A 24,780-nucleotide genomic window follows, 5' to 3' on the forward strand; every position below is an offset into this window, starting at 1 on the left:
AATTAATGAAAGGAATAATTGCCATTTTGAAAATAGACATGACCAGGTTGTTCATACAAGATGTAGCATCAGACACTCATGGCTTACACTCGCATATTTATGAAAAGGGGAAGAAATACCTATTGGTGACTTGTGTAAAAATATTTTACCGATAAAACATTTTAATATGTTTAAAATATTTCCCGAATAAAAACGTTCTCTAATATCATGTAAAAATACACATTGTGTTTTTAAATGATATTGGAGAATGTTTTTATTCTGGAAATATTTGAAGTGAGCTGTTTGAAAAGGTGTTTTACAATATTTATCTTTAATCTAACTAAAAGATTGTATATGACTGTTTTCAGTGTTGTTGTTTGCTACTTGTATGTTTTTTGTTGTTATTTTAAAATGTATGTTTGCTAAGATTGTTTACTAACTGAAATGAGCATCATCATGCTAACTGATATGATATGATTATAAATTGTATATTTAGTACATGTTTTTTGCCATGAATATAGCCAATGCTGCTGATATGGCATTAAAACCTAAATAAAATCTGTCCATCCATCCATCCATCGTTCTGTCTGTCTATCTATCTATCTATCTATCTATCTATCTATCTATCTGTCTGTCTGTCTGTCTGTCTGTCTGTCTGTCTACCCTCTTTAACCATTGTCAATCATAATTCTGCATGACTTACAGCTTAATTTTATGTTAATGTTTATCAGGTTCCATTTGGTGAAATAATATCTGCTGCTCAAAGCCTGGTGTCGAGGCTCACCAACACCCTAAGATCACCAGAGAACACAAACCAACTAAGAGAGATTAGTTCAACACAGAGAGAGAGGACAACATCAAGTTTTCAGAGCCAGTCAGTTCAGCAAGAAATGAGGTGTGAGATTCAGTGGATGACTGTATGTGTAGAAGAATCTAATGTGTTTTTTTCTCTAACAGAAATTGTTCCTACACTAATGAGAAATATTTGTAGGTCATTTCCTGGGTTTTTCCGAGAGGAGCGTAGAGGGAAAAGCTGTTTTGCACCATATAAGGGGCAATGTAAAAGCTTATTAATGTATTTTTACCTGCTGGACAAACAGCATGAAAAAACACCAAAAGGAGAGGCAGAAGTACATCTCACTATGGCTGGACTTGAAAGACAGCAGTTAAATGTGCAAGAAAATTTCCCCCATTCAGAGGTATGATTAAAGTTCCATGCCCTGTTATTTTGTATTTCTGTATTTGTTCCAAAATTTTAATGTATTAATTAGGGATGCTCGTTTCGGTTAATTTTGCTAACCGACAACCGTCGCTCATTAATCGGTTATTAACGGTTAACTGGTCAGATTACAATTAATTTTATATTAAACAAATTGACGTGTCTATTTTGTGTCTGACACATTAAATAATGCATTTTAAAATACTAATTTATTTTTATATGCTAGTGTAACCCAGATTACTGAAGGGTTATATTTGTACATTTATAAAATAATATAAATGATCAGGGGATAAAACAACATATAACTGTGGATTTATTGTTCTAAAATGTTCTTAATAAGAAATAAATTGTTTAAAAATAATAATGTGAAATATTCACATGTTATTGGTTTAGCCAATCAGTGATGTGTGGGAGGGATTTGCGCTTGCTGACGCAGTGGGAAGAGACCGCCAGACTGTGGAGGAAGAGAGAGTGAGATCGCTAGATTTGATGATTTAAACTGTGAAATCAGATTATAACTTTGAAACTAGTTTGAGAAACTTACAAAAAGCTTTCATAGAGAAGTATTTGAAGAGGATTCAGTCGTTAAATTGTTCCTGTGACGATCGATGGGAAAATTGCATCATTGTGTTGTTGAGGAGTGACTATATGGACATGGTGAGTTTAATTACTTTGTAAACACTCTGAATTTAATGTTAAATGACGAACAAACACAGTTTGTAGAAAAAACAAGAGTTTATTTTGCTGTTGTGTGATATATACTGTATTTAGTTGTCTCCACGTGTTATTATTTCCCTTCACGTGTATGTTCACATGCATATCGCCTTGTATACATGCCTAAAAAAAGAGATACAGGTTAATTGTAATGATTATTATGTTATTTAGTTATGAATATCATGATGACAAATTTTCCGCCTCAAGCACTCCTGCGCTGCTTTGACAATCTGCAGGATAAGCGTACGCGCGACTTTCTCCTCCAGGTGTTGGTGCTTCTGCAGGAAATCCTCCAGTGTTCTGCACGGGCCGAGATACTCCATCACCAACATTATTGTCTTACACACTTTCTGTAAGCAGATGCAATGAGTTAAAATAAAGCACACGACAGCAGTCCTCAGGTCAGTCTTTACTAGGCATGGGCCGGTATTAGATTGTGGCGGTATGATAACCTTGGATCAAAATTTCACGGTATTGTGATTACTGCTCTAATATGTAGTCTTTTTGAATGTCTGGGTAAAAGACAAACTTGTTCCCCTCTGAAAACAATATATTTTATTTTGTAATAGATTTATAATATTTTTTTGGCAGTAAACATGTCAGGCTAAATAATTCAAAAGATTAATTGACTTCTGCGGCCCTCGTTTGTTTCAAAAACACTGATTTCTTTACTATTTAAAACAGCATTTTTGGATATTTATTCTGCTGGAGATACCATTGTCCTAAAAAAAAAACTGTAAATAATATATCTCACACAACGGTATTACAGAAACGTTGGCAGTTTTAAAACCTCGACTTTTCCATACCTTAAAAACAGTTATTGGCCCATGCCTAGTCTTTACACTGGCTTCCAGTTACATTCAGGATAGATTTTAAAGTAGAAATGAGTTTATTTTGCTTACCGCACCGGCATATCATTAACCCACAAGCTTTTCTGAAAACAAGACAAAGTTATTTACATGTCCAGAAATGCTTCTTGATTTAGGAATTTGAATTTACAAAATTAAAACGACAATAAGAAACGAGACAAACCCTCCTGCAGCGCATTGTGCATGAAATGTGCTGTATAAATACACCTACTCCTCTTGGCAATTTCTCCACTTTAACTAAAAACCATTCCTGGAGCTTGATGAGCAGCGGGCTGGGGGGATCTCTCGCAATTGTCATCATGGCCACTTCGATTGGTATGGGTAACGGATATCCAGGCTGAAGATAAAGTGCACATTAGCATTAGCATATCAACAACATGTAATCCTGTTTTTCAATATAACTGTAAAAGAAAATCTGTAAATCAGCAGCTTTCCGTATTTTGTGATTCATGTTTTTTTCTGTGTGTTTATTTATGCTTTTGAAATGCATTATGGGAGCTTGATGTTTATTATCTGTACTGGTTTTGTCAATTGTGATGTAAAAATCTGGTAATTCGGCTTCTGACGGTATTAGATTTTAATGTGGTGAATTGCGGAAGCTTTGATATTATCAAGATATTAAGCTGAGCTGTGAAACAGATTACTTTATCAGGTATGATTACAACAATACCTAGTGTATTCCTTATTAAATACATGTAAAAAGATTATAAAGTACAATAATAGGTAACACTATAATAAAGTATAAACTAAACTACTTTAGATAAATTAACGGATGTTAACGAGAGGACTTTACTGTACAGAGTTAACGAACAAAAGACAAACAGTCTCTGAATTCCCAAAGTCGTAGCCCAGATTAACATGAGAAAAGCATCATGTTTGAAAATAAATGGCTTAATAAGGGTTCAACATGTTGCAGAATAAAATAATCTTAAAAGACACTCTAAAAGTGTAAATAATAATTATTCATTATTGTGCATGTTCATTATTATGATATACTGAATTATTGAATATTGGCATGTGACTACTTTTTTCTGTTATATGTATATAAAGTCACTGTTAAACTGCAGAGTTAAATTTTCTGCATCAAAACTCGGCAGAGCACATATTAATTCCCATCATAGCCATAAATAAACAGAAAACAGCAGTGAATCACAAAATGATCAGTAGATATTTGTATAACCACAGCCGCAGACAGACTCATCTATTAAATGTATTTTGTGATGCTTCAAATATGAATCACGCATGATGTTTTCAGACTTACCACATTGCTGTCAACTTCTGAAAAAGTCGACTTGATGATAAACTGTGGATGAAAAGTAGAATTAAACATGAGTGAGCAATCAAACATGATTTCTCCAAAGTTGATGTCCTCTAAACTGGACTAGGGTGAATAGACTTACCTGTTTGCCGTCCACTTTTCTGATACCACGATAGACATTGCCGTAGCAGCCAGCTCCAATATTTTCTTTCAGGTCATATTTTACTTCCACTGAAAGATGAAAACAGCATGTTCATTTGAGACAGCTTCCAGTTATGCCTGAACAGACAGTATAAAAATAAAGCAATTTAACCCGTAACAGCCAACAACATAAACAAAGCCAATTTGCCCCGAATTAAGTTTTTTGAAACTTTTTTTTTAATTCAAAAGCCTTTTCCCAAAATATGTCAAAATAGTTTGTCACTAAAAAAATCACTCCATTTGCTGAAACTGAGAGAAAGTTGAGGCCAAATGACCCCAGTGTGTATGAAACAGCAACACAAGGGTTAAACAACATCAATCAAACATTAAAAATACATTCAAATCTACCAGAACCAGGAGAAGGCCCTATCCTCTGTCTACATGGCGGCCTTCTTTGTCCGGAAGGACCGGGAACATGAAACATACTTTATTCCATTTATTAGCAGTAAATAACGCTCTCTAGGGCGTATAAATGAGTTTACTGCAGTTAATTATCTGAGTTTTCGCCTTGTCTGAGTATCAAATGAAGAGTTCCTCAATACACGTCTGTTCTGTCAGGCGTCTGGTGGATTCTGACACTCGCGGTGCAGAACGCGTTCGATTTATGACGTAGCGTAGGGCCAGACCAAAGATGGGATGGGGGTCCTGTAGGTACAGGTGTTCGCGTTTATTCTTCAGGGTGTAAAAGGTGAAGTGGCATATTAACCTACTGTTTAGGGCTCGTGATAACATTATAAAATACGCGTGGACCTTATACAACTCTTTTGCCATCTCTGCATGGGGAAAAGAGGGAAGAATAAAGTTAATCACGCAAGGCCTGGCATGATTGATATTTGACTGGTCCAACACGGCTGATTAATTTGAGGACTCTGCATCGGCCTTTAGCTCTGCACTGAATTTACAATGTAATACGGAATCACGATGCTTTGGCTTTTGTCCAGAAGTCTGCTGCTAGGAAATCGAAAGCTCCGGAGTCTAATGTTAGTTGTCATGGAAACGAGGATGTCTTGGCGGCAGTACGTGAAGTTGCTAACCTATGGAATAAAATTTCTGTTATAATTATAAAATTCACGCATCTGCAATTATGAAACAGCAAAGGAAAACGAAACATAACTTGTAACGTTACTTTACAGACACAAAATAGTTTCACCACGGACACGAAGAGTACGAATCAAACAGCGACAGTCCACTGTCAAAATACATCACCGCGGTCACAGGCATTAATAAACGAGCCAGAGTCATCGAACACACCAGTGCGCTTGCGTGATGAGATCCTGAATCCTGACTGAAGGAAGCCCGCCGAACAAAATGTCTGGGCAGCTCCAACACACCGTCTCAGGTAAGACTTTTGTTAATCCCTCTTTGAGAAATGTCCTCCATGAGCTGTAATAAAGGTTGAGACTTAATGAGGTCCATTTTCGCTGTGTTTCTTAGACATTTTACAGAATCAAAATTAAGATCGGGCCGAGGATAGCAAGCTAAGTTAGCATAACGTAAGTGAACTTGACAGGCAGCGAGCGCAGAACTTCTCAGTGAATCACTTAACGGTGTTTAACTATAACATGGCATCTGTTGATTAAGTGTTTTTGAAAGCCAGATAGATTATTGATCTATTATAAAGAAGATATCAGCAAAAGGCAAGTTAAATATTTGAGGGTTTTTGCTTATTTTTATGACACTGAATCAAATCCATCAATTGTTTAAAAAACTTGAGATCTACGTTAATTAATCTTATTATCACCGAATGAGTGGGAAAATATATTGAATAATGTAATAGAGTCTGTGCAGATTAGCAATTGGTTAAATAAGTGACCCGGACCCATGGGCGTAAATCATGAGGGGCAGTCATTTAAACACTGGTATTTCATCTGAAAGCTGAATAATTAAGCTCCTCATTGATTTATGAGAGAAGATTATATGTTCAGATATACGTTTTTATATTATCTTTAAGTTAGCAATCCACATTACTAAGCAGAAATGACGTTTTTATATATTTATAGCAATTTACAAAGTCTTTATAAAGAGATTTCTTATCTAAAGTAGAGTAACCTAACTTAAATAATTTAAGCAAATAGCCAAAAAAGTATATTTTGTCTCATATAGTGACTATTTCCTCAAATCTACCTGCTCAACATAAGACTCGTTTCTTAGTATTAGAAAAATGCCCAATATCTATCTGTCTGTCTGTTTTTAATTAGCTCAGATTATGTCCTGCTTACAAGCACTTGAATCTATGAAAACTGAACATACTAAGATTTTTAGCATAATAGAAAAAGTGGACCTTTTAAAGACTAAAGACTTTGATATTATTTTCTGCTGGATACCAGGCTGGTCATATGGGATTAGTTGGAAATGAGCGTGCAGATAAAGCATGATAAAGGAAGATAGAAGTCGGAGATAACAGAACGTAAACTTCCTGTGTCTGATGTTAAACCTGTTTTAAATCTGTATGTTAATGAGAAATGGCAGATGGAATGGGATGAATGTAGGAAAAACACATGGTATGAAGTGAATCCATTAATTAATGAAAGGAATAATTGCCATTTTGAAAATAGACATGACCAGGTTGTTCATACAAGATGTAGCATCAGACACTCATGGCTTACACTCGCATATTTATGAAAAGGGGAAGAAATACCTATTGGTGACTTGTGTAAAAATATTTTACCGATAAAACATTTTAATATGTTTAAAATATTTCCCGAATAAAAACGTTCTCTAATATCATGTAAAAATACACATTGTGTTTTTAAATGATATTGGAGAATGTTTTTATTCTGGAAATATTTGAAGTGAGCTGTTTGAAAAGGTGTTTTACAATATTTATCTTTAATCTAACTAAAAGATTGTATATGACTGTTTTCAGTGTTGTTGCTTGCTACTTGTATGTTTTTTGTTGTTATTTTAAAATGTATGTTTGCTAAGATTGTTTACTAACTGAAATGAGCATCATCATGCTAACTGATATGCTAACTGATATGATATGATTATAAATTGTATATTTAGTACATGTTTTTTGCCATGAATATAGCCAATGCTGCTGATATGGCATTAAAACCTAAATAAAATCTGTCCATCCATCCATCCATCCAACCATCGTTCTGTCTGTCTATCTATCTATCTATCTATCTATCTATCTATCTGTCTGTCTGTCTGTCTGTCTGTCTGTCTGTCTACCCCAAGTGTGCCGCAAGCCTACGTTTGAGTGAAGGTTTCGGCCGTTAGATCGCCCCCTGGGGGCTGGCTGCAGTACAAGTCATAAAGCCCGCCTCCTCCGTGTTAATGAAGGAGACTTGAGCCCAAATAAAAAAAAAATATTACACTTGCAATAAAATGTCCCGAAAGATAGTTCTGGTCGATTAAGGCACTGGTTATTGTGCTGAAATAGGTGCAGATCTTCATTTTTGTAAACAGTTTGTTTTTAGCAGTAATTTAATGCTGGGCGTGTCATCGTGATTGACAGCTGTGATTGACAGTTTCTCAAAGCGCGGCGTCTGAGCTTCGGCAGGAGACTGAAGTAGACTGAAATGTTATTATTCGATTTCTGTGTTATTTTACCATGACAAAATGAGTTCAGCAGTAAACTATAGTTTCTGACATACATGATCCTGGTGGAATACTGTTTATTCGCTAAGTTCAGGGCTTTTTTCGGGCTTTATTAGTTTGCTGATACACGCCTAGCCACCCAGATAGCAAAACACAGTTCCGGCTAGATTCTCGCCTGCCGGAGACTTATCTCTTAGAGCTCAGACTGACTAATGTTACCTCTGCTGGACCTACTCCGGATGCCTGGACTCACTACCCAATTCCAGCCCGAGTCATTCGAGCCAGATGCGGCGGCCGAGCGAGCAGGCGCTGCCGCATGCGAGCCGGAATCAGCCCGCGACGCCGCGAGTAAGTTATGCGCTGCGGCCTGGAGCTGGCGCGATTGAATATATAAAACCCTCATATTTGTTAACGTTATTACATCCATTTGTGTTGATATGACAGCAAACGCATGCTGAGAAGTTCGGGGGGCGTAGTTGATTTTACATAAAGCGTTTGATTGGAAGCTCGACTCTGCTCATTTTCGCGGCTCCTCCTCTGGCTCCATCAGACAGTCCTTCTGCGCATGTCTGGCTCCAATTTCAGCAGTCTTTTGCGACAGTTGGTGCCTGTCAAGCAAGCGTTTTGCCCTCAAGGCGTTCAATGGGAAAAAGGGCTGTCGCGTCGTCCATATTTTTTACAGTCATTGGTCTACCCTCTTTAACCATTGTCAATCATAATTCTGCATGACTTACAGCTTAATTTTATGTTAATGTTTATCAGGTTCCATTTGGTGAAATAATATCTGCTGCTCAAAGCCTGGTGTCGAGGCTCACCAACACCCTAAGATCACCAGAGAACACAAACCAACTAAGAGAGATTAGTTCAACACAGAGAGAGAGGACAACATCAAGTTTTCAGAGCCAGTCAGTTCAGCAAGAAATGAGGTGTGAGATTCAGTGGATGACTGTATGTGTAGAAGAATCTAATGTGTTTTTTTCTCTAATAGAAATTGTTCCTACACTAATGAGAAAATATTTGTAGGTCATTTCCTGGGTTTTTCCGAGAGGAGCGTAGAGGGAAAAGCTGTTTTGCACCATATAAGTGGAAATGTAAAAGCTTATTAATGTATTTTTACCTGCTGGACAAACAGCATGAAAAAACACCAAAAGGAGAGGCAGAAGTACATCTCACTATGGCTGGACTTGAAAGACAGCAGTTAAATGTGCAAGAAAATTTCCCCCATTCAGAGGTATGATTAAAGTTCCATGCCCTGTTATTTTGTATTTCTGTATTTGTTCCAAAATTTTAATGTATTAATTAGGGATGCTCGTTTCGGTTAATTTTGCTAACCGACAACCGTCGCTCATTAATCGGTTATTAACGGTTAACTGGTCAGATTACAATTAATTTTATATTAAACAAATTGACGTGTCTATTTTGTGTCTGACACATTAAATAATGCATTTTAAAATACTAATTTATTTTTATATGCTAGTGTAACCCAGATTACTGAAGGGTTATATTTGTACATTTATAAAATAATATAAATGATCAGGGGATAAAACAACATATAACTGTGGATTCATTGTTCTAAAATGTTCTTAATAAGAAATAAATTGTTTAAAAATAATAATGTGAAATATTCACATGTTATTGGTTTAGCCAATCGGTGATGTGTGGGAGGGATTTGCGCTTGCTGACGCAGTGGGAAGAGACCGCCAGACTGTGGAGGAAGAGAGAGTGAGATCGCTAGATTTGATGATTTAAACTGTGAAATCAGATTATAACTTTGAAACTAGTTTGAGAAACTTACAAAAAGCTTTCATAGAGAAGTATTTGAAGAGGATTCAGTCGTTAAATTGTTCCTGTGACGATCGATGGGAAAATTGCATCATTGTGTTGTTGAGGAGTGACTATATGGACATGGTGAGTTTAATTACTTTGTAAACACTCTGAATTTAATGTTAAATGACGAACAAACACAGTTTGTAGAAAAAACAAGAGTTTATTTTGCTGTTGTGTGATATATACTGTATTTAGTTGTCTCCACGTGTTATTATTTCCCTTCACGTGTATGTTCACATGCATATCGCCTTGTATACATGCCTAAAAAAAAGAGATACAGGTTAATTGTAATGATTATTATGTTATTTAGTTATGAATATCATGATGACAAATTTTCCGCCTCAAGCACTCCTGCGCTGCTTTGACAATCTGCAGGATAAGCGTACGCGCGACTTTCTCCTCCAGGTGTTGGTGCTTCTGCAGGAAATCCTCCAGTGTTCTGCACGGGCCGAGATACTCCATCACCAACATTATTGTCTTACACACTTTCTGTAAGCAGATGCAATGAGTTAAAATAAAGCACACGACAGCAGTCCTCAGGTCAGTCTTTACTAGGCATGGGCCGGTATTAGATTGTGGCGGTATGATAACCTTGGATCAAAATTTCACGGTATTGTGATTACTGCTCTAATATGTAGTCTTTTTGAATGTCTGGGTAAAAGACAAACTTGTTCCCCTCTGAAAACAATATATTTTATTTTGTAATAGATTTATAATATTTTTTTGGCAGTAAACATGTCAGGCTAAATAATTCAAAAGATTAATTGACTTCTGCGGCCCTCGTTTGTTTCAAAAACACTGATTTCTTTACTATTTAAAACAGCATTTTTGGATATTTATTCTGCTGGAGATACCATTGTCCTAAAAAAAAAACTGTAAATAATATATCTCACACAACGGTATTACAGAAACGTTGGCAGTTTTAAAACCTCGACTTTTCCATACCTTAAAAACAGTTATTGGCCCTTGCCTAGTCTTTACACTGGCTTCCAGTTACATTCAGGATAGATTTTAAAGTAGAAATGAGTTTATTTTGCTTACCGCACCGGCATATCATTAACCCACAAGCTTTTCTGAAAACAAGACAAAGTTATTTACATGTCCAGAAATGCTTCTTGATTTAGGAATTTGAATTTACAAAATTAAAACGACAATAAGAAACGAGACAAACCCTCCTGCAGCGCATTGTGCATGAAATGTGCTGTATAAATACACCTACTCCTCTTGGCAATTTCTCCACTTTAACTAAAAACCATTCCTGGAGCTTGATGAGCAGCGGGCTGGGGGGATCTCTCGCAATTGTCATCATGGCCACTTCGATTGGTATGGGTAACGGATATCCAGGCTGAAGATAAAGTGCACATTAGCATTAGCATATCAACAACATGTAATCCTGTTTTTCAATATAACTGTAAAAGAAAATCTGTAAATCAGCAGCTTTCCGTATTTTGTGATTCATGTTTTTTTCTGTGTGTTTATTTATGCTTTTGAAATGCATTATGGGAGCTTGATGTTTATTATCTGTACTGGTTTTGTCAATTGTGATGTAAAAATCTGGTAATTCGGCTTCTGACGGTATTAGATTTTAATGTGGTGAATTGCGGAAGCTTTGATATTATCAAGATATTAAGCTGAGCTGTGAAACAGATTACTTTATCAGGTATGATTACAACAATACCTAGTGTATTCCTTATTAAATACATGTAAAAAGATTATAAAGTACAATAATAGGTAACACTATAATAAAGTATAAACTAAACTACTTTAGATAAATTAACGGATGTTAACGAGAGGACTTTACTGTACAGAGTTAACGAACAAAAGACAAACAGTCTCTGAATTCCCAAAGTCGTAGCCCAGATTAACATGAGAAAAGCATCATGTTTGAAAATAAATGGCTTAATAAGGGTTCAACATGTTGCAGAATAAAATAACCTTAAAAGACACTCTAAAAGTGTAAATAATAATTATTCATTATTGTGCATGTTCATTATTATGATATACTGAATTATTGAATATTGGCATGTGACTACTTTTTTCTGTTATATGTATATAAAGTCACTGTTAAACGGCAGAGTTAAATTTTCTGCATCAAAACTCGGCAGAGCACATATTAATTCCCATCATAGCCATAAATAAACAGAAAACAGCAGTGAATCACAAAATGATCAGTAGATATTTGTATAACCACAGCCGCAGACAGACTCATCTATTAAATGTATTTTGTGATGCTTCAAATATGAATCACGCATGATGTTTTCAGACTTACCACATTGCTGTCAACTTCTGAAAAAGTCGACTTGATGATAAACTGTGGATGAAAAGTAGAATTAAACATGAGTGAGCAATCAAACATGATTTCTCCAAAGTTGATGTCCTCTAAACTGGACTAGGGTGAATAGACTTACCTGTTTGCCGTCCACTTTTCTGATACCACGATAGACATTGCCGTAGCAGCCAGCTCCAATATTTTCTTTCAGGTCATATTTTACTTCCACTGAAAGATGAAAACAGCATGTTCATTTGAGACAGCTTCCAGTTATGCCTGAACAGACAGTATAAAAATAAAGCAATTTAACCCGTAACAGCCAACAACATAAACAAAGCCAATTTGCCCCGAATTAAGTTTTTTGAAACTTTTTTTTTAATTCAAAAGCCTTTTCCCAAAATATGTCAAAATAGTTTGTCACTAAAAAAATCACTCCATTTGCTGAAACTGAGAGAAAGTTGAGGCCAAATGACCCCAGTGTGTATGAAACAGCAACACAAGGGTTAAACAACATCAATCAAACATTAAAAATACATTCAAATCTACCAGAACCAGGAGAAGGCCCTATCCTCTGTCTACATGGCGGCCTTCTTTGTCCGGAAGGACCGGGAACATGAAACATACTTTATTCCATTTATTAGCAGTAAATAACGCTCTCTAGGGCGTATAAATGAGTTTACTGCAGTTAATTATCTGAGTTTTCGCCTTGTCTGAGTATCAAATGAAGAGTTCCTCAATACACGTCTGTTCTGTCAGGCGTCTGGTGGATTCTGACACTCGCGGTGCAGAACGCGTTCGATTTATGACGTAGCGTAGGGCCAGACCAAAGATGGGATGGGGGTCCTGTAGGTACAGGTGTTCGCGTTTATTCTTCAGGGTGTAAAAGGTGAAGTGGCATATTAACCTACTGTTTAGGGCTCGTGATAACATTATAAAATACGCGTGGACCTTATACAACTCTTTTGCCATCTCTGCATGGGGAAAAGAGGGAAGAATAAAGTTAATCACGCAAGGCCTGGCATGATTGATATTTGACTGGTCCAACACGGCTGATTAATTTGAGGACTCTGCATCGGCCTTTAGCTCTGCACTGAATTTACAATGTAATACGGAATCACGATGCTTTGGCTTTTGTCCAGAAGTCTGCTGCTAGGAAATCGAAAGCTCCGGAGTCTAATGTTAGTTGTCATGGAAACGAGGATGTCTTGGCGGCAGTACGTGAAGTTGCTAACCTATGGAATAAAATTTCTGTTATAATTATAAAATTCACGCATCTGCAATTATGAAACAGCAAAGGAAAACGAAACATAACTTGTAACGTTACTTTACAGACACAAAATAGTTTCACCACGGACACGAAGAGTACGAATCAAACAGCGACAGTCCACTGTCAAAATACATCACCGCGGTCACAGGCATTAATAAACGAGCCAGAGTCATCGAACACACCAGTGCGCTTGCGTGATGAGATCCTGAATCCTGACTGAAGGAAGCCCGCCGAACAAAATGTCTGGGCAGCTCCAACACACCGTCTCAGGTAAGACTTTTGTTAATCCCTCTTTGAGAAATGTCCTCCATGAGCTGTAATAAAGGTTGAGACTTAATGAGGTCCATTTTCGCTGTGTTTCTTAGACATTTTACAGAATCAAAATTAAGATCGGGCCGAGGATAGCAAGCTAAGTTAGCATAACGTAAGTGAACTTGACAGGCAGCGAGCGCAGAACTTCTCAGTGAATCACTTAACGGTGTTTAACTATAACATGGCATCTGTTGATTAAGTGTTTTTGAAAGCCAGATAGATTATTGATCTATTATAAAGAAGATATCAGCAAAAGGCAAGTTAAATATTTGAGGGTTTTTGCTTATTTTTATGACACTGAATCAAATCCATCAATTGTTTAAAAAACTTGAGATCTACGTTAATTAATCTTATTATCACCGAATGAGTGGGAAAATATATTGAATAATGTAATAGAGTCTGTGCAGATTAGCAATTGGTTAAATAAGTGACCCGGACCCATGGGCGTAAATCATGAGGGGCAGTCATTTAAACACTGGTATTTCATCTGAAAGCTGAATAATTAAGCTCCTCATTGATTTATGAGAGAAGATTATATGTTCAGATATACGTTTTTATATTATCTTTAAGTTAGCAATCCACATTACTAAGCAGAAATGACGTTTTTATATATTTATAGCAATTTACAAAGTCTTTATAAAGAGATTTCTTATCTAAAGTAGACTAACCTAACTTAAATAATTTAAGCAAATAGCCAAAAAAGTATATTTTGTCTCATATAGTGACTATTTCCTCAAATCTACCTGCTCAACATAAGACTCGTTTCTTAGTATTAGAAAAATGCCCAATATCTATCTGTCTGTCTGTTTTTAATTAGCTCAGATTATGTCCTGCTTACAAGCACTTGAATCTATGAAAACTGAACATACTAAGATTTTTAGCATAATAGAAAAAGTGGACCTTTTAAAGACTAAAGACTTTGATATTATTTTCTGCTGGATTACCAGGCTGGTCATATGGGATTAGTTGGAAATGAGCGTGCAGATAAAGCATGATAAAGGAAGATAGAAGTCGGAGATAACAGAACGTAAACTTCCTGTGTCTGATGTTAAACCTGTTTTAAATCTGTATGTTAATGAGAAATGGCAGATGGAATGGGATGAATGTAGGAAAAACACATGGTATGAAGTGAATCCATTAATTAATGAAAGGAATAATTGCCATTTTGAAAATAGACATGACCAGGTTGTTCATACAAGATGTAGCATCAGACACTCATGGCTTACACTCGCATATTTATGAAAAGGGGAAGAAATACCTATTGGTGACTTGTGTAAAAATATTTTACCGATAAAACATTTTAATATGTTTAAAATATTTCCCGAATAAAAACGTTCTCTAATATCATGTAAAAATACACATTGTGTTTTTAAATGATATTGGAGAATGTTTTTATTCTGGAAATATTTGAAGTGAGCTGTTTGAAAAGGTGTTTTACAATATTTATCTTTAATCTAACTAAAAGATTGTATATGACTGTTTTCAGTGTTGTTGCTTGCTACTTGTATGTTTTTTGTTGTTATTTTAAAATGTATGTTTGCTAAGATTGTTTACTAACTGAAATGAGCATCATCATGCTAACTGATATGCTAACTGATATGATATGATTATAAATTGTATATTTAGTACATGTTTTTTGCCATGAATATAGCCAATGCTGCTGATATGGCATTAAAACCTAAATAAAATCTGTCCATCCATCCAACCATCGTTCTGTCTGTCTATCTATCTATCTATCTATCTATCTATCTATCTATCTATCTATCTGTCTGTCTGTCTGTCTGTCTGTCTACCCCAAGTGTGCCGCAAGCCTACGTTTGAGTGAAGGTTTCGGCCGTTAGATCGCCCCCTGGGGGCTGGCTGCAGTACAAGTCATAAAGCCCGCCTCCTCCGTGTTAATGAAGGAGACTTGAGCCCAAATAAAAAAAAAATATTACACTTGCAATAAAATGTCCCGAAAGATAGTTCTGGTCGATTAAGGCACTGGTTATTGTGCTGAAATAGGTGCAGATCTTCATTTTTGTAAACAGTTTGTTTTTAGCAGTAATTTAATGCTGGGCGTGTCATCGTGATTGACAGCTGTGATTGACAGTTTCTCAAAGCGCGGCGTCTGAGCTTCGGCAGGAGACTGAAGTAGACTGAAATGTTATTATTCGATTTCTGTGTTATTTTACCATGACAAAATGAGTTCAGCAGTAAACTATAGTTTCTGACATACATGATCCTGGTGGAATACTGTTTATTCGCTAAGTTCAGGGCTTTTTTCGGGCTTTATTAGTTTGCTGATACACGCCTAGCCACCCAGATAGCAAAACACAGTTCCGGCTAGATTCTCGCCTGCCGGAGACTTATCTCTTAGAGCTCAGACTGACTAATGTTACCTCTGCTGGACCTACTCCGGATGCCTGGACTCACTACCCAATTCCAGCCCGAGTCATTCGAGCCAGATGCGGCGGCCGAGCGAGCAGGCGCTGCCGCATGCGAGCCGGAATCAGCCCGCGACGCCGCGAGTAAGTTATGCGCTGCGGCCTGGAGCTGGCGCGATTGAATATATAAAACCCTCATATTTGTTAACGTTATTACATCCATTTGTGTTGATATGACAGCAAACGCATGCTGAGAAGTTCGGGGGGCGTAGTTGATTTTACATAAAGCGTTTGATTGGAAGCTCGACTCTGCTCATTTTCGCGGCTCCTCCTCTGGCTCCATCAGACAGTCCTTCTGCGCATGTCTGGCTCCAATTTCAGCAGTCTTTTGCGACAGTTGGTGCCCGTCAAGCAAGCGTTTTGCCCTCAAGGCGTTCAATGGGAAAAAGGGCTGTCGCGTCGTCCATATTTTTTACAGTCATTGGTCTACCCTCTTTAACCATTGTCAATCATAATTCTGCATGACTTACAGCTTAATTTTATGTTAATGTTTATCAGGTTCCATTTGGTGAAATAATATCTGCTGCTCAAAGCCTGGTGTCGAGGCTCACCAACACCCTAAGATCACCAGAGAACACAAACCAACTAAGAGAGATTAGTTCAACACAGAGAGAGAGGACAACATCAAGTTTTCAGAGCCAGTCAGTTCAGCAAGAAATGAGGTGTGAGATTCAGTGGATGACTGTATGTGTAGAAGAATCTAATGTGTTTTTTTCTCTAATAGAAATTGTTCCTACACTAATGAGAAAATATTTGTAGGTCATTTCCTGGGTTTTTCCGAGAGGAGCGTAGAGGGAAAAGCTGTTTTGCACCATATAAGTGGAAATGTAAAAGCTTATTAATGTATTTTTACCTGCTGGACAAACAGCATGAAAAAACACCAAAAGGAGAGGCAGAAGTACATCTCACTATGGCTGGACTTGAAAGACAGCAGTTAAATGTGCAAGAAAATTTCCCCCATTCAGAGGTATGATTAAAGTTCCATGCCCTGTTATTTTGTATTTCTGTATTTGTTCCAAAATTTTAATGTATTAATTAGGGATGCTCGTTTCGGTTAATTTTGCTAACCGACAACCGTCGCTCATTAATCGGTTATTAACGGTTAACTGGTCAGATTACAATTAATTTTATATTAAACAAATTGACGTGTCTATTTTGTGTCTGACACATTAAATAATGCATTTTAAAATACTAATTTATTTTTATATGCTAGTGTAACCCAGATTACTGAAGGGTTATATTTGTACATTTATAAAATAATATAAATGATCAGGGGATAAAACAACATATAACTGTGGATTCATTGTTCTAAAATGTTCTTAATAAGAAATAAATTGTTTAAAAATAATAATGTGAAATATTCACATGTTATTGGTTTAGCCAATCGGTGATGTGTGGGAGGGATTTGCGCTTGCTGACGCAGTGGGAAGAGACCGCCAGACTGTGGAGGAAGAGAGAGTGAGATCGCTAGATTTGATGATTTAAACTGTGAAATCAGATTATAACTTTGAAACTAGTTTGAGAAACTTACAAAAAGCTTTCATAGAGAAGTATTTGAAGAGGATTCAGTCGTTAAATTGTTCCTGTGACGATCGATGGGAAAATTGCATCATTGTGTTGTTGAGGAGTGACTATATGGACATGGTGAGTTTAATTACTTTGTAAACACTCTGAATTTAATGTTAAATGACGAACAAACACAGTTTGTAGAAAAAACAAGAGTTTATTTTGCTGTTGTGTGATATATACTGTATTTAGTTGTCTCCACGTGTTATTATTTCCCTTCACGTGTATGTTCACATGCATATCGCCTTGTATACATGCCTAAAAAAAAGAGATACAGGTTAATTGTAATGATTATTATGTTATTTAGTTATGAATATCATGATGACAAATTTTCCGCCTCAAGCACTCCTGCGCTGCTTTGACAATCTGCAGGATAAGCGTACGCGCGACTTTCTCCTCCAGGTGTTGGTGCTTCTGCAGGAAATCCTCCAGTGTTCTGCACGGGCCGAGATACTCCATCACCAACATTATTGTCTTACACACTTTCTGTAAGCAGATGCAATGAGTTAAAATAAAGCACACGACAGCAGTCCTCAGGTCAGTCTTTACTAGGCATGGGCCGGTATTAGATTGTGGCGGTATGATAACCTTGGATCAAAATTTCACGGTATTGTGATTACTGCTCTAATATGTAGTCTTTTTGAATGTCTGGGTAAAAGACAAACTTGTTCCCCTCTGAAAACAATATATTTTATTTTGTAATAGATTTATAATATTTTTTTGGCAGTAAACATGTCAGGCTAAATAATTCAAAAGATTAATTGACTTCTGCGGCCCTCGTTTGTTTCAAAAACACTGATTTCTTTACTATTTAAAACAGCATTTTTGGATATTTATTCTGCTGGAGATACCATTGTCCTAAAAAAAAAACTGTAAATAATATATCTCACACAACGGTATTACAGAAACGTTGGCAGTTTTAAAACCTCGACTTTTCCATACCTTAAAAACAGTTATTGGCCCATGCCTAGTCTTTACACTGGCTTCCAGTTACATTCAGGATAGATTTTAAAGTAGAAATGAGTTTATTTTGCTTACCGCACCGGCATATCATTAACCCACAAGCTTTTCTGAAAACAAGACAAAGTTATTTACATGTCCAGAAATGCTTCTTGATTTAGGAATTTGAATTTACAAAATTAAAACGACAATAAGAAACGAGACAAACCCTCCTGCAGCGCATTGTGCATGAAATGTGCTGTATAAATACACCTACTCCTCTTGGCAATTTCTCCACTTTAACTAAAAACCATTCCTGGAGCTTGATGAGCAGCGGGCTGGGGGGATCTCTCGCAATTGTCATCATGGCCACTTCGATTGGTATGGGTAACGGATATCCAGGCTGAAGATAAAGTGCACATTAGCATTAGCATATCAACAACATGTAATCCTGTTTTTCAATATAACTGTAAAAGAAAATCTGTAAATCAGCAGCTTTCCGTATTTTGTGATTCATGTTTTTTTCTGTGTGTTTATTTATGCTTTTGAAATGCATTATGGGAGCTTGATGTTTATTATCTGTACTGGTTTTGTCAATTGTGATGTAAAAATCTGGTAATTCGGCTTCTGACGGTATTAGATTTTAATGTGGTGAATTGCGGAAGCTTTGATATTATCAAGATATTAAGCTGAGCTGTGAAACAGATTACTTTATCAGGTATGATTACAACAATACCTAGTGTATTCCTTATTAAATACATGTAAAAAGATTATAAAGTACAATAATAGGTAACACTATAATAAAGTATAAACTAAACTACTTTAGATAAATTAACGGATGTTAACGAGAGGACTTTACTGTACAGAGTTTACGAACAAAAGACAAACAGTCTCTGAATTCCCAAAGTCGTAGCCCAGATTAACATGAGAAAAGCATCATGTTTGAAAATAAATGGCTTAATAAGGGTTCAACATGTTGCAGAATAAAATAACCTTAAAAGACACTCTAAAAGTGTAAATAATAATTATTCATTATTGTGCATGTTCATTATTATGATATACTGAATTATTGAATATTGGCATGTGACTACTTTTTTCTGTTATATGTATATAAAGTCACTGTTAAACTGCAGAGTTAAATTTTCTGCATCAAAACTCGGCAGAGCACATATTAATTCCCATCATAGCCATAAATAAACAGAAAACAGCAGTGAATCACAAAATGATCAGTAGATATTTGTATAACCACAGCCGCAGACAGACTCATCTATTAAATGTATTTTGTGATGCTTCAAATATGAATCACGCATGATGTTTTCAGACTTACCACATTGCTGTCAACTTCTGAAAAAGTCGACTTGATGATAAACTGTGGATGAAAAGTAGAATTAAACATGAGTGAGCAATCAAACATGATTTCTCCAAAGTTGATGTCCTCTAAACTGGACTAGGGTGAATAGACTTACCTGTTTGCCGTCCACTTTTCTGATACCACGATAGACATTGCCGTAGCAGCCAGCTCCAATATTTTCTTTCAGGTCATATTTTACTTCCACTGAAAGATGAAAACAGCATGTTCATTTGAGACAGCTTCCAGTTATGCCTGAACAGACAGTATAAAAATAAAGCAATTTAACCCGTAACAGCCAACAACATAAACAAAGCCAATTTGCCCCGAATTAAGTTTTTTGAAACTTTTTTTTTAATTCAAAAGCCTTTTCCCAAAATATGTCAAAATAGTTTGTCACTAAAAAAATCACTCCATTTGCTGAAACTGAGAGAAAGTTGAGGCCAAATGACCCCAGTGTGTATGAAACAGCAACACAAGGGTTAAACAACATCAATCAAACATTAAAAATACATTCAAATCTACCAGAACCAGGAGAAGGCCCTATCCTCTGTCTACATGGCGGCCTTCTTTGTCCGGAAGGACCGGGAACATGAAACATACTTTATTCCATTTATTAGCAGTAAATAACGCTCTCTAGGGCGTATAAATGAGTTTACTGCAGTTAATTATCTGAGTTTTCGCCTTGTCTGAGTATCAAATGAAGAGTTCCTCAATACACGTCTGTTCTGTCAGGCGTCTGGTGGATTCTGACACTCGCGGTGCAGAACGCGTTCGATTTATGACGTAGCGTAGGGCCAGACCAAAGATGGGATGGGGGTCCTGTAGGTACAGGTGTTCGCGTTTATTCTTCAGGGTGTAAAAGGTGAAGTGGCATATTAACCTACTGTTTAGGGCTCGTGATAACATTATAAAATACGCGTGGACCTTATACAACTCTTTTGCCATCTCTGCATGGGGAAAAGAGGGAAGAATAAAGTTAATCACGCAAGGCCTGGCATGATTGATATTTGACTGGTCCAACACGGCTGATTAATTTGAGGACTCTGCATCGGCCTTTAGCTCTGCACTGAATTTACAATGTAATACGGAATCACGATGCTTTGGCTTTTGTCCAGAAGTCTGCTGCTAGGAAATCGAAAGCTCCGGAGTCTAATGTTAGTTGTCATGGAAACGAGGATGTCTTGGCGGCAGTACGTGAAGTTGCTAACCTATGGAATAAAATTTCTGTTATAATTATAAAATTCACGCATCTGCAATTATGAAACAGCAAAGGAAAACGAAACATAACTTGTAACGTTACTTTACAGACACAAAATAGTTTCACCACGGACACGAAGAGTACGAATCAAACAGCGACAGTCCACTGTCAAAATACATCACCGCGGTCACAGGCATTAATAAACGAGCCAGAGTCATCGAACACACCAGTGCGCTTGCGTGATGAGATCCTGAATCCTGACTGAAGGAAGCCCGCCGAACAAAATGTCTGGGCAGCTCCAACACACCGTCTCAGGTAAGACTTTTGTTAATCCCTCTTTGAGAAATGTCCTCCATGAGCTGTAATAAAGGTTGAGACTTAATGAGGTCCATTTTCGCTGTGTTTCTTAGACATTTTACAGAATCAAAATTAAGATCGGGCCGAGGATAGCAAGCTAAGTTAGCATAACGTAAGTGAACTTGACAGGCAGCGAGCGCAGAACTTCTCAGTGAATCACTTAACGGTGTTTAACTATAACATGGCATCTGTTGATTAAGTGTTTTTGAAAGCCAGATAGATTATTGATCTATTATAAAGAAGATATCAGCAAAAGGCAAGTTAAATATTTGAGGGTTTTTGCTTATTTTTATGACACTGAATCAAATCCATCAATTGTTTAAAAAACTTGAGATCTACGTTAATTAATCTTATTATCACCGAATGAGTGGGAAAATATATTGAATAATGTAATAGAGTCTGTGCAGATTAGCAATTGGTTAAATAAGTGACCCGGACCCATGGGCGTAAATCATGAGGGGCAGTCATTTAAACACTGGTATTTCATCTGAAAGCTGAATAATTAAGCTCCTCATTGATTTATGAGAGAAGATTATATGTTCAGATATACGTTTTTATATTATCTTTAAGTTAGCAATCCACATTACTAAGCAGAAATGACGTTTTTATATATTTATAGCAATTTACAAAGTCTTTATAAAGAGATTTCTTATCTAAAGTAGACTAACCTAACTTAAATAATTTAAGCAAATAGCCAAAAAAGTATATTTTGTCTCATATAGTGACTATTTCCTCAAATCTACCTGCTCAACATAAGACTCGTTTCTTAGTATTAGAAAAATGCCCAATATCTATCTGTCTGTCTGTTTTTAATTAGCTCAGATTATGTCCTGCTTACAAGCACTTGAATCTATGAAAACTGAACATACCAAGATTTTTAGCATAATAGAAAAAGTGGACCTTTTAAAGACTAAAGACTTTGATATTATTTTCTGCTGGATACCAGGCTGGTCATATGGGATTAGTTGGAAATGAGCGTGCAGATAAAGCATGATAAAGGAAGATAGAAGTCGGAGATAACAGAACGTAAACTTCCTGTGTCTGATGTTAAACCTGTTTTAAATCTGTATGTTAATGAGAAATGGCAGATGGAATGGGATGAATGTAGGAAAAACACATGGTATGAAGTGAATCCATTAATTAATGAAAGGAATAATTACCATTTTGAAAATAGACATGACCAGGTTGTTCATACAAGATGTAGCATCAGACACTCATGGCTTACACTCGCATATTTATGAAAAGGGGAAGAAATACCTATTGGTGACTTGTGTAAAAATATTTTACCGATAAAACATTTTAATATGTTTAAAATATTTCCCGAATAAAAACGTTCTCTAATATCATGTAAAAATACACATTGTGTTTTTAAATTATATTGGAGAATGTTTTTATTCTGGAAATATTTGAAGTGAGCTGTTTGAAAAGGTGTTTTACAATATTTATCTTTAATCTAACTAAAAGATTGTATATGACTGTTTTCAGTGTTGTTGTTTGCTACTTGTATGTTTTTTGTTGTTATTTTAAAATGTATGTTTGCTAAGATTGTTTACTAACTGAAATGAGCATCATCATGCTAACTGATATGATATGATTATAAATTGTATATTTAGTACATGTTTTTTTGCCATGAATATAGCCAATGCTGCTGATATGGCATTAAAACCTAAATAAAATCTGTCCATCCATCCATCCATCGTTCTGTCTGTCTATCTATCTATCTATCTATCTATCTATCTATCTATCTATCTGTCTGTCTGTCTGTCTGTCTGTCTGTCTACCCTCTTTAACCATTGTCAATCATAATTCTGCATGACTTACAGCTTAATTTTATGTTAATGTTTATCAGGTTCCATTTGGTGAAATAATATCTGCTGCTCAAAGCCTGGTGTCGAGGCTCACCAACACCCTAAGATCACCAGAGAACACAAACCAACTAAGAGAGATTAGTTCAACACAGAGAGAGAGGACAACATCAAGTTTTCAGAGCCAGTCAGTTCAGCAAGAAATGAGGTGTGAGATTCAGTGGATGACTGTATGTGTAGAAGAATCTAATGTGTTTTTTTCTCTAACAGAAATTGTTCCTACACTAATGAGAAATATTTGTAGGTCATTTCCTGGGTTTTTCCGAGAGGAGCGTAGAGGGAAAAGCTGTTTTGCACCATATAAGGGGCAATGTAAAAGCTTATTAATGTATTTTTACCTGCTGGACAAACAGCATGAAAAAACACCAAAAGGAGAGGCAGAAGTACATCTCACTATGGCTGGACTTGAAAGACAGCAGTTAAATGTGCAAGAAAATTTCCCCCATTCAGAGGTATGATTAAAGTTCCATGCCCTGTTATTTTGTATTTCTGTATTTGTTCCAAAATTTTAATGTATTAATTAGGGATGCTCGTTTCGGTTAATTTTGCTAACCGACAACCGTCGCTCATTAATCGGTTATTAACGGTTAACTGGTCAGATTACAATTAATTTTATATTAAACAAATTGACGTGTCTATTTTGTGTCTGACACATTAAATAATGCATTTTAAAATACTAATTTATTTTTATATGCTAGTGTAACCCAGATTACTGAAGGGTTATATTTGTACATTTATAAAATAATATAAATGATCAGGGGATAAAACAACATATAACTGTGGATTTATTGTTCTAAAATGTTCTTAATAAGAAATAAATTGTTTAAAAATAATAATGTGAAATATTCACATGTTATTGGTTTAGCCAATCAGTGATGTGTGGGAGGGATTTGCGCTTGCTGACGCAGTGGGAAGAGACCGCCAGACTGTGGAGGAAGAGAGAGTGAGATCGCTAGATTTGATGATTTAAACTGTGAAATCAGATTATAACTTTGAAACTAGTTTGAGAAACTTACAAAAAGCTTTCATAGAGAAGTATTTGAAGAGGATTCAGTCGTTAAATTGTTCCTGTGACGATCGATGGGAAAATTGCATCATTGTGTTGTTGAGGAGTGACTATATGGACATGGTGAGTTTAATTACTTTGTAAACACTCTGAATTTAATGTTAAATGACGAACAAACACAGTTTGTAGAAAAAACAAGAGTTTATTTTGCTGTTGTGTGATATATACTGTATTTAGTTGTCTCCACGTGTTATTATTTCCCTTCACGTGTATGTTCACATGCATATCGCCTTGTATACATGCCTAAAAAAAAGAGATACAGGTTAATTGTAATGATTATTATGTTATTTGCTTGTATGTGGAAATACTTACCTGATATAATGATATCATTGACTAAATGTAGTCATGCTTTTGGCCTTTTGTACAGGTCAGGTTTTTTTCTTTGGTGGTTTTGATTGAAGACTGATTCACATTGATGGCGAGCCAACCTATTCGGACACTAGAAAAGAAAATTGGAAATTCACCCTACTGAACCAGGAGAGTACTTTAATACTTTTTTATTTTTCCAGCTCAAGGTAAAAGAGTGTTTTTTTCCGTTTCTGAATAGAGAC

The 24,780-nt window shown here is 36.2% G+C and overlaps 3 protein-coding genes and 1 long non-coding RNA gene across 10 annotated transcripts; 1 reads left to right on the forward strand and 3 right to left on the reverse strand.

The window, feature by feature from the left end:
- Positions 1-1,914: 1,914 nt before the first annotated feature.
- On the reverse strand, positions 1,915-4,820 carry LOC147833430 (uncharacterized). 2 transcript variants are annotated; one of them, XR_015511859.1, is made up of 5 exons: positions 4,589-4,820; positions 4,182-4,270; positions 4,043-4,084; positions 2,815-3,118; positions 1,915-2,262 (listed from the first exon to the last, which is right to left on the reverse strand). XR_015511859.1 is itself a non-coding variant. In XM_087287623.1 (4 exons), the coding sequence occupies exons 1-4, from the start codon at positions 4,662-4,664 to the stop codon at positions 2,894-2,896; spliced, it is 432 nt and encodes a 143-aa protein (XP_087143749.1). In that variant the 5' UTR covers positions 4,665-4,820; the 3' UTR covers positions 1,915-2,893. The 2 variants fall into 2 exon arrangements, 1 of the variants encoding a protein (XP_087143749.1); XM_087287623.1 differs by having other exon boundaries at positions 1,915-3,118.
- Positions 4,821-9,469: 4,649 nt separating this feature from the next.
- On the forward strand, positions 9,470-18,313 carry LOC137487944 (uncharacterized). 2 transcript variants are annotated; one of them, XR_015511866.2, is made up of 4 exons: positions 9,470-9,694; positions 13,214-13,419; positions 16,386-16,549; positions 16,647-18,313. It is a non-coding gene; the product is annotated as an uncharacterized LOC137487944 (long non-coding RNA). The 2 variants fall into 2 exon arrangements; XR_015511867.1 differs by lacking the exon at positions 9,470-9,694 and adding an exon at positions 11,619-13,096.
- On the reverse strand, positions 9,754-16,470 carry LOC147833431 (uncharacterized). 4 transcript variants are annotated; one of them, XR_015511855.1, is made up of 6 exons: positions 15,843-16,246; positions 13,332-13,463; positions 12,022-12,110; positions 11,883-11,924; positions 10,655-10,958; positions 9,754-10,102 (listed from the first exon to the last, which is right to left on the reverse strand). XR_015511855.1 is itself a non-coding variant. In XM_087287613.1 (5 exons), exons 1-4 carry the CDS (start codon positions 12,502-12,504, stop codon positions 10,734-10,736), a joined length of 432 nt encoding a protein of 143 aa, XP_087143739.1. In that variant the 5' UTR covers positions 12,505-12,660; the 3' UTR covers positions 9,754-10,102; positions 10,655-10,733. The 4 variants fall into 4 exon arrangements, 2 of the variants coding, with proteins under 2 accessions (XP_087143739.1, XP_087143738.1); XR_015511854.1 differs by lacking the exon at positions 15,843-16,246 and having other exon boundaries at positions 13,332-14,963; XM_087287613.1 differs by lacking the exons at positions 13,332-13,463; positions 15,843-16,246 and adding an exon at positions 12,429-12,660.
- LOC147833432 (uncharacterized) lies at positions 17,591-20,497 on the reverse strand. 2 transcript variants are annotated; one of them, XR_015511858.1, is made up of 5 exons: positions 20,266-20,497; positions 19,859-19,947; positions 19,720-19,761; positions 18,492-18,795; positions 17,591-17,939 (listed from the first exon to the last, which is right to left on the reverse strand). XR_015511858.1 is itself a non-coding variant. In XM_087287622.1 (4 exons), exons 1-4 carry the CDS (start codon positions 20,339-20,341, stop codon positions 18,571-18,573), a joined length of 432 nt encoding a protein of 143 aa, XP_087143748.1. In that variant the 5' UTR covers positions 20,342-20,497; the 3' UTR covers positions 17,591-18,570. The 2 variants fall into 2 exon arrangements, 1 of the variants encoding a protein (XP_087143748.1); XM_087287622.1 differs by having other exon boundaries at positions 17,591-18,795.
- Between the last annotated feature and the right edge of the window lie 4,283 nt (positions 20,498-24,780).

The sequence above is a fragment of the Danio rerio genome, chromosome 16 (genome assembly GCF_052040795.2).
Source record: "Danio rerio strain M-AB ecotype USA chromosome 16, GRCz13ab, whole genome shotgun sequence".
NCBI classification, from domain to species: domain Eukaryota; kingdom Metazoa; phylum Chordata; class Actinopteri; order Cypriniformes; family Danionidae; genus Danio; species Danio rerio.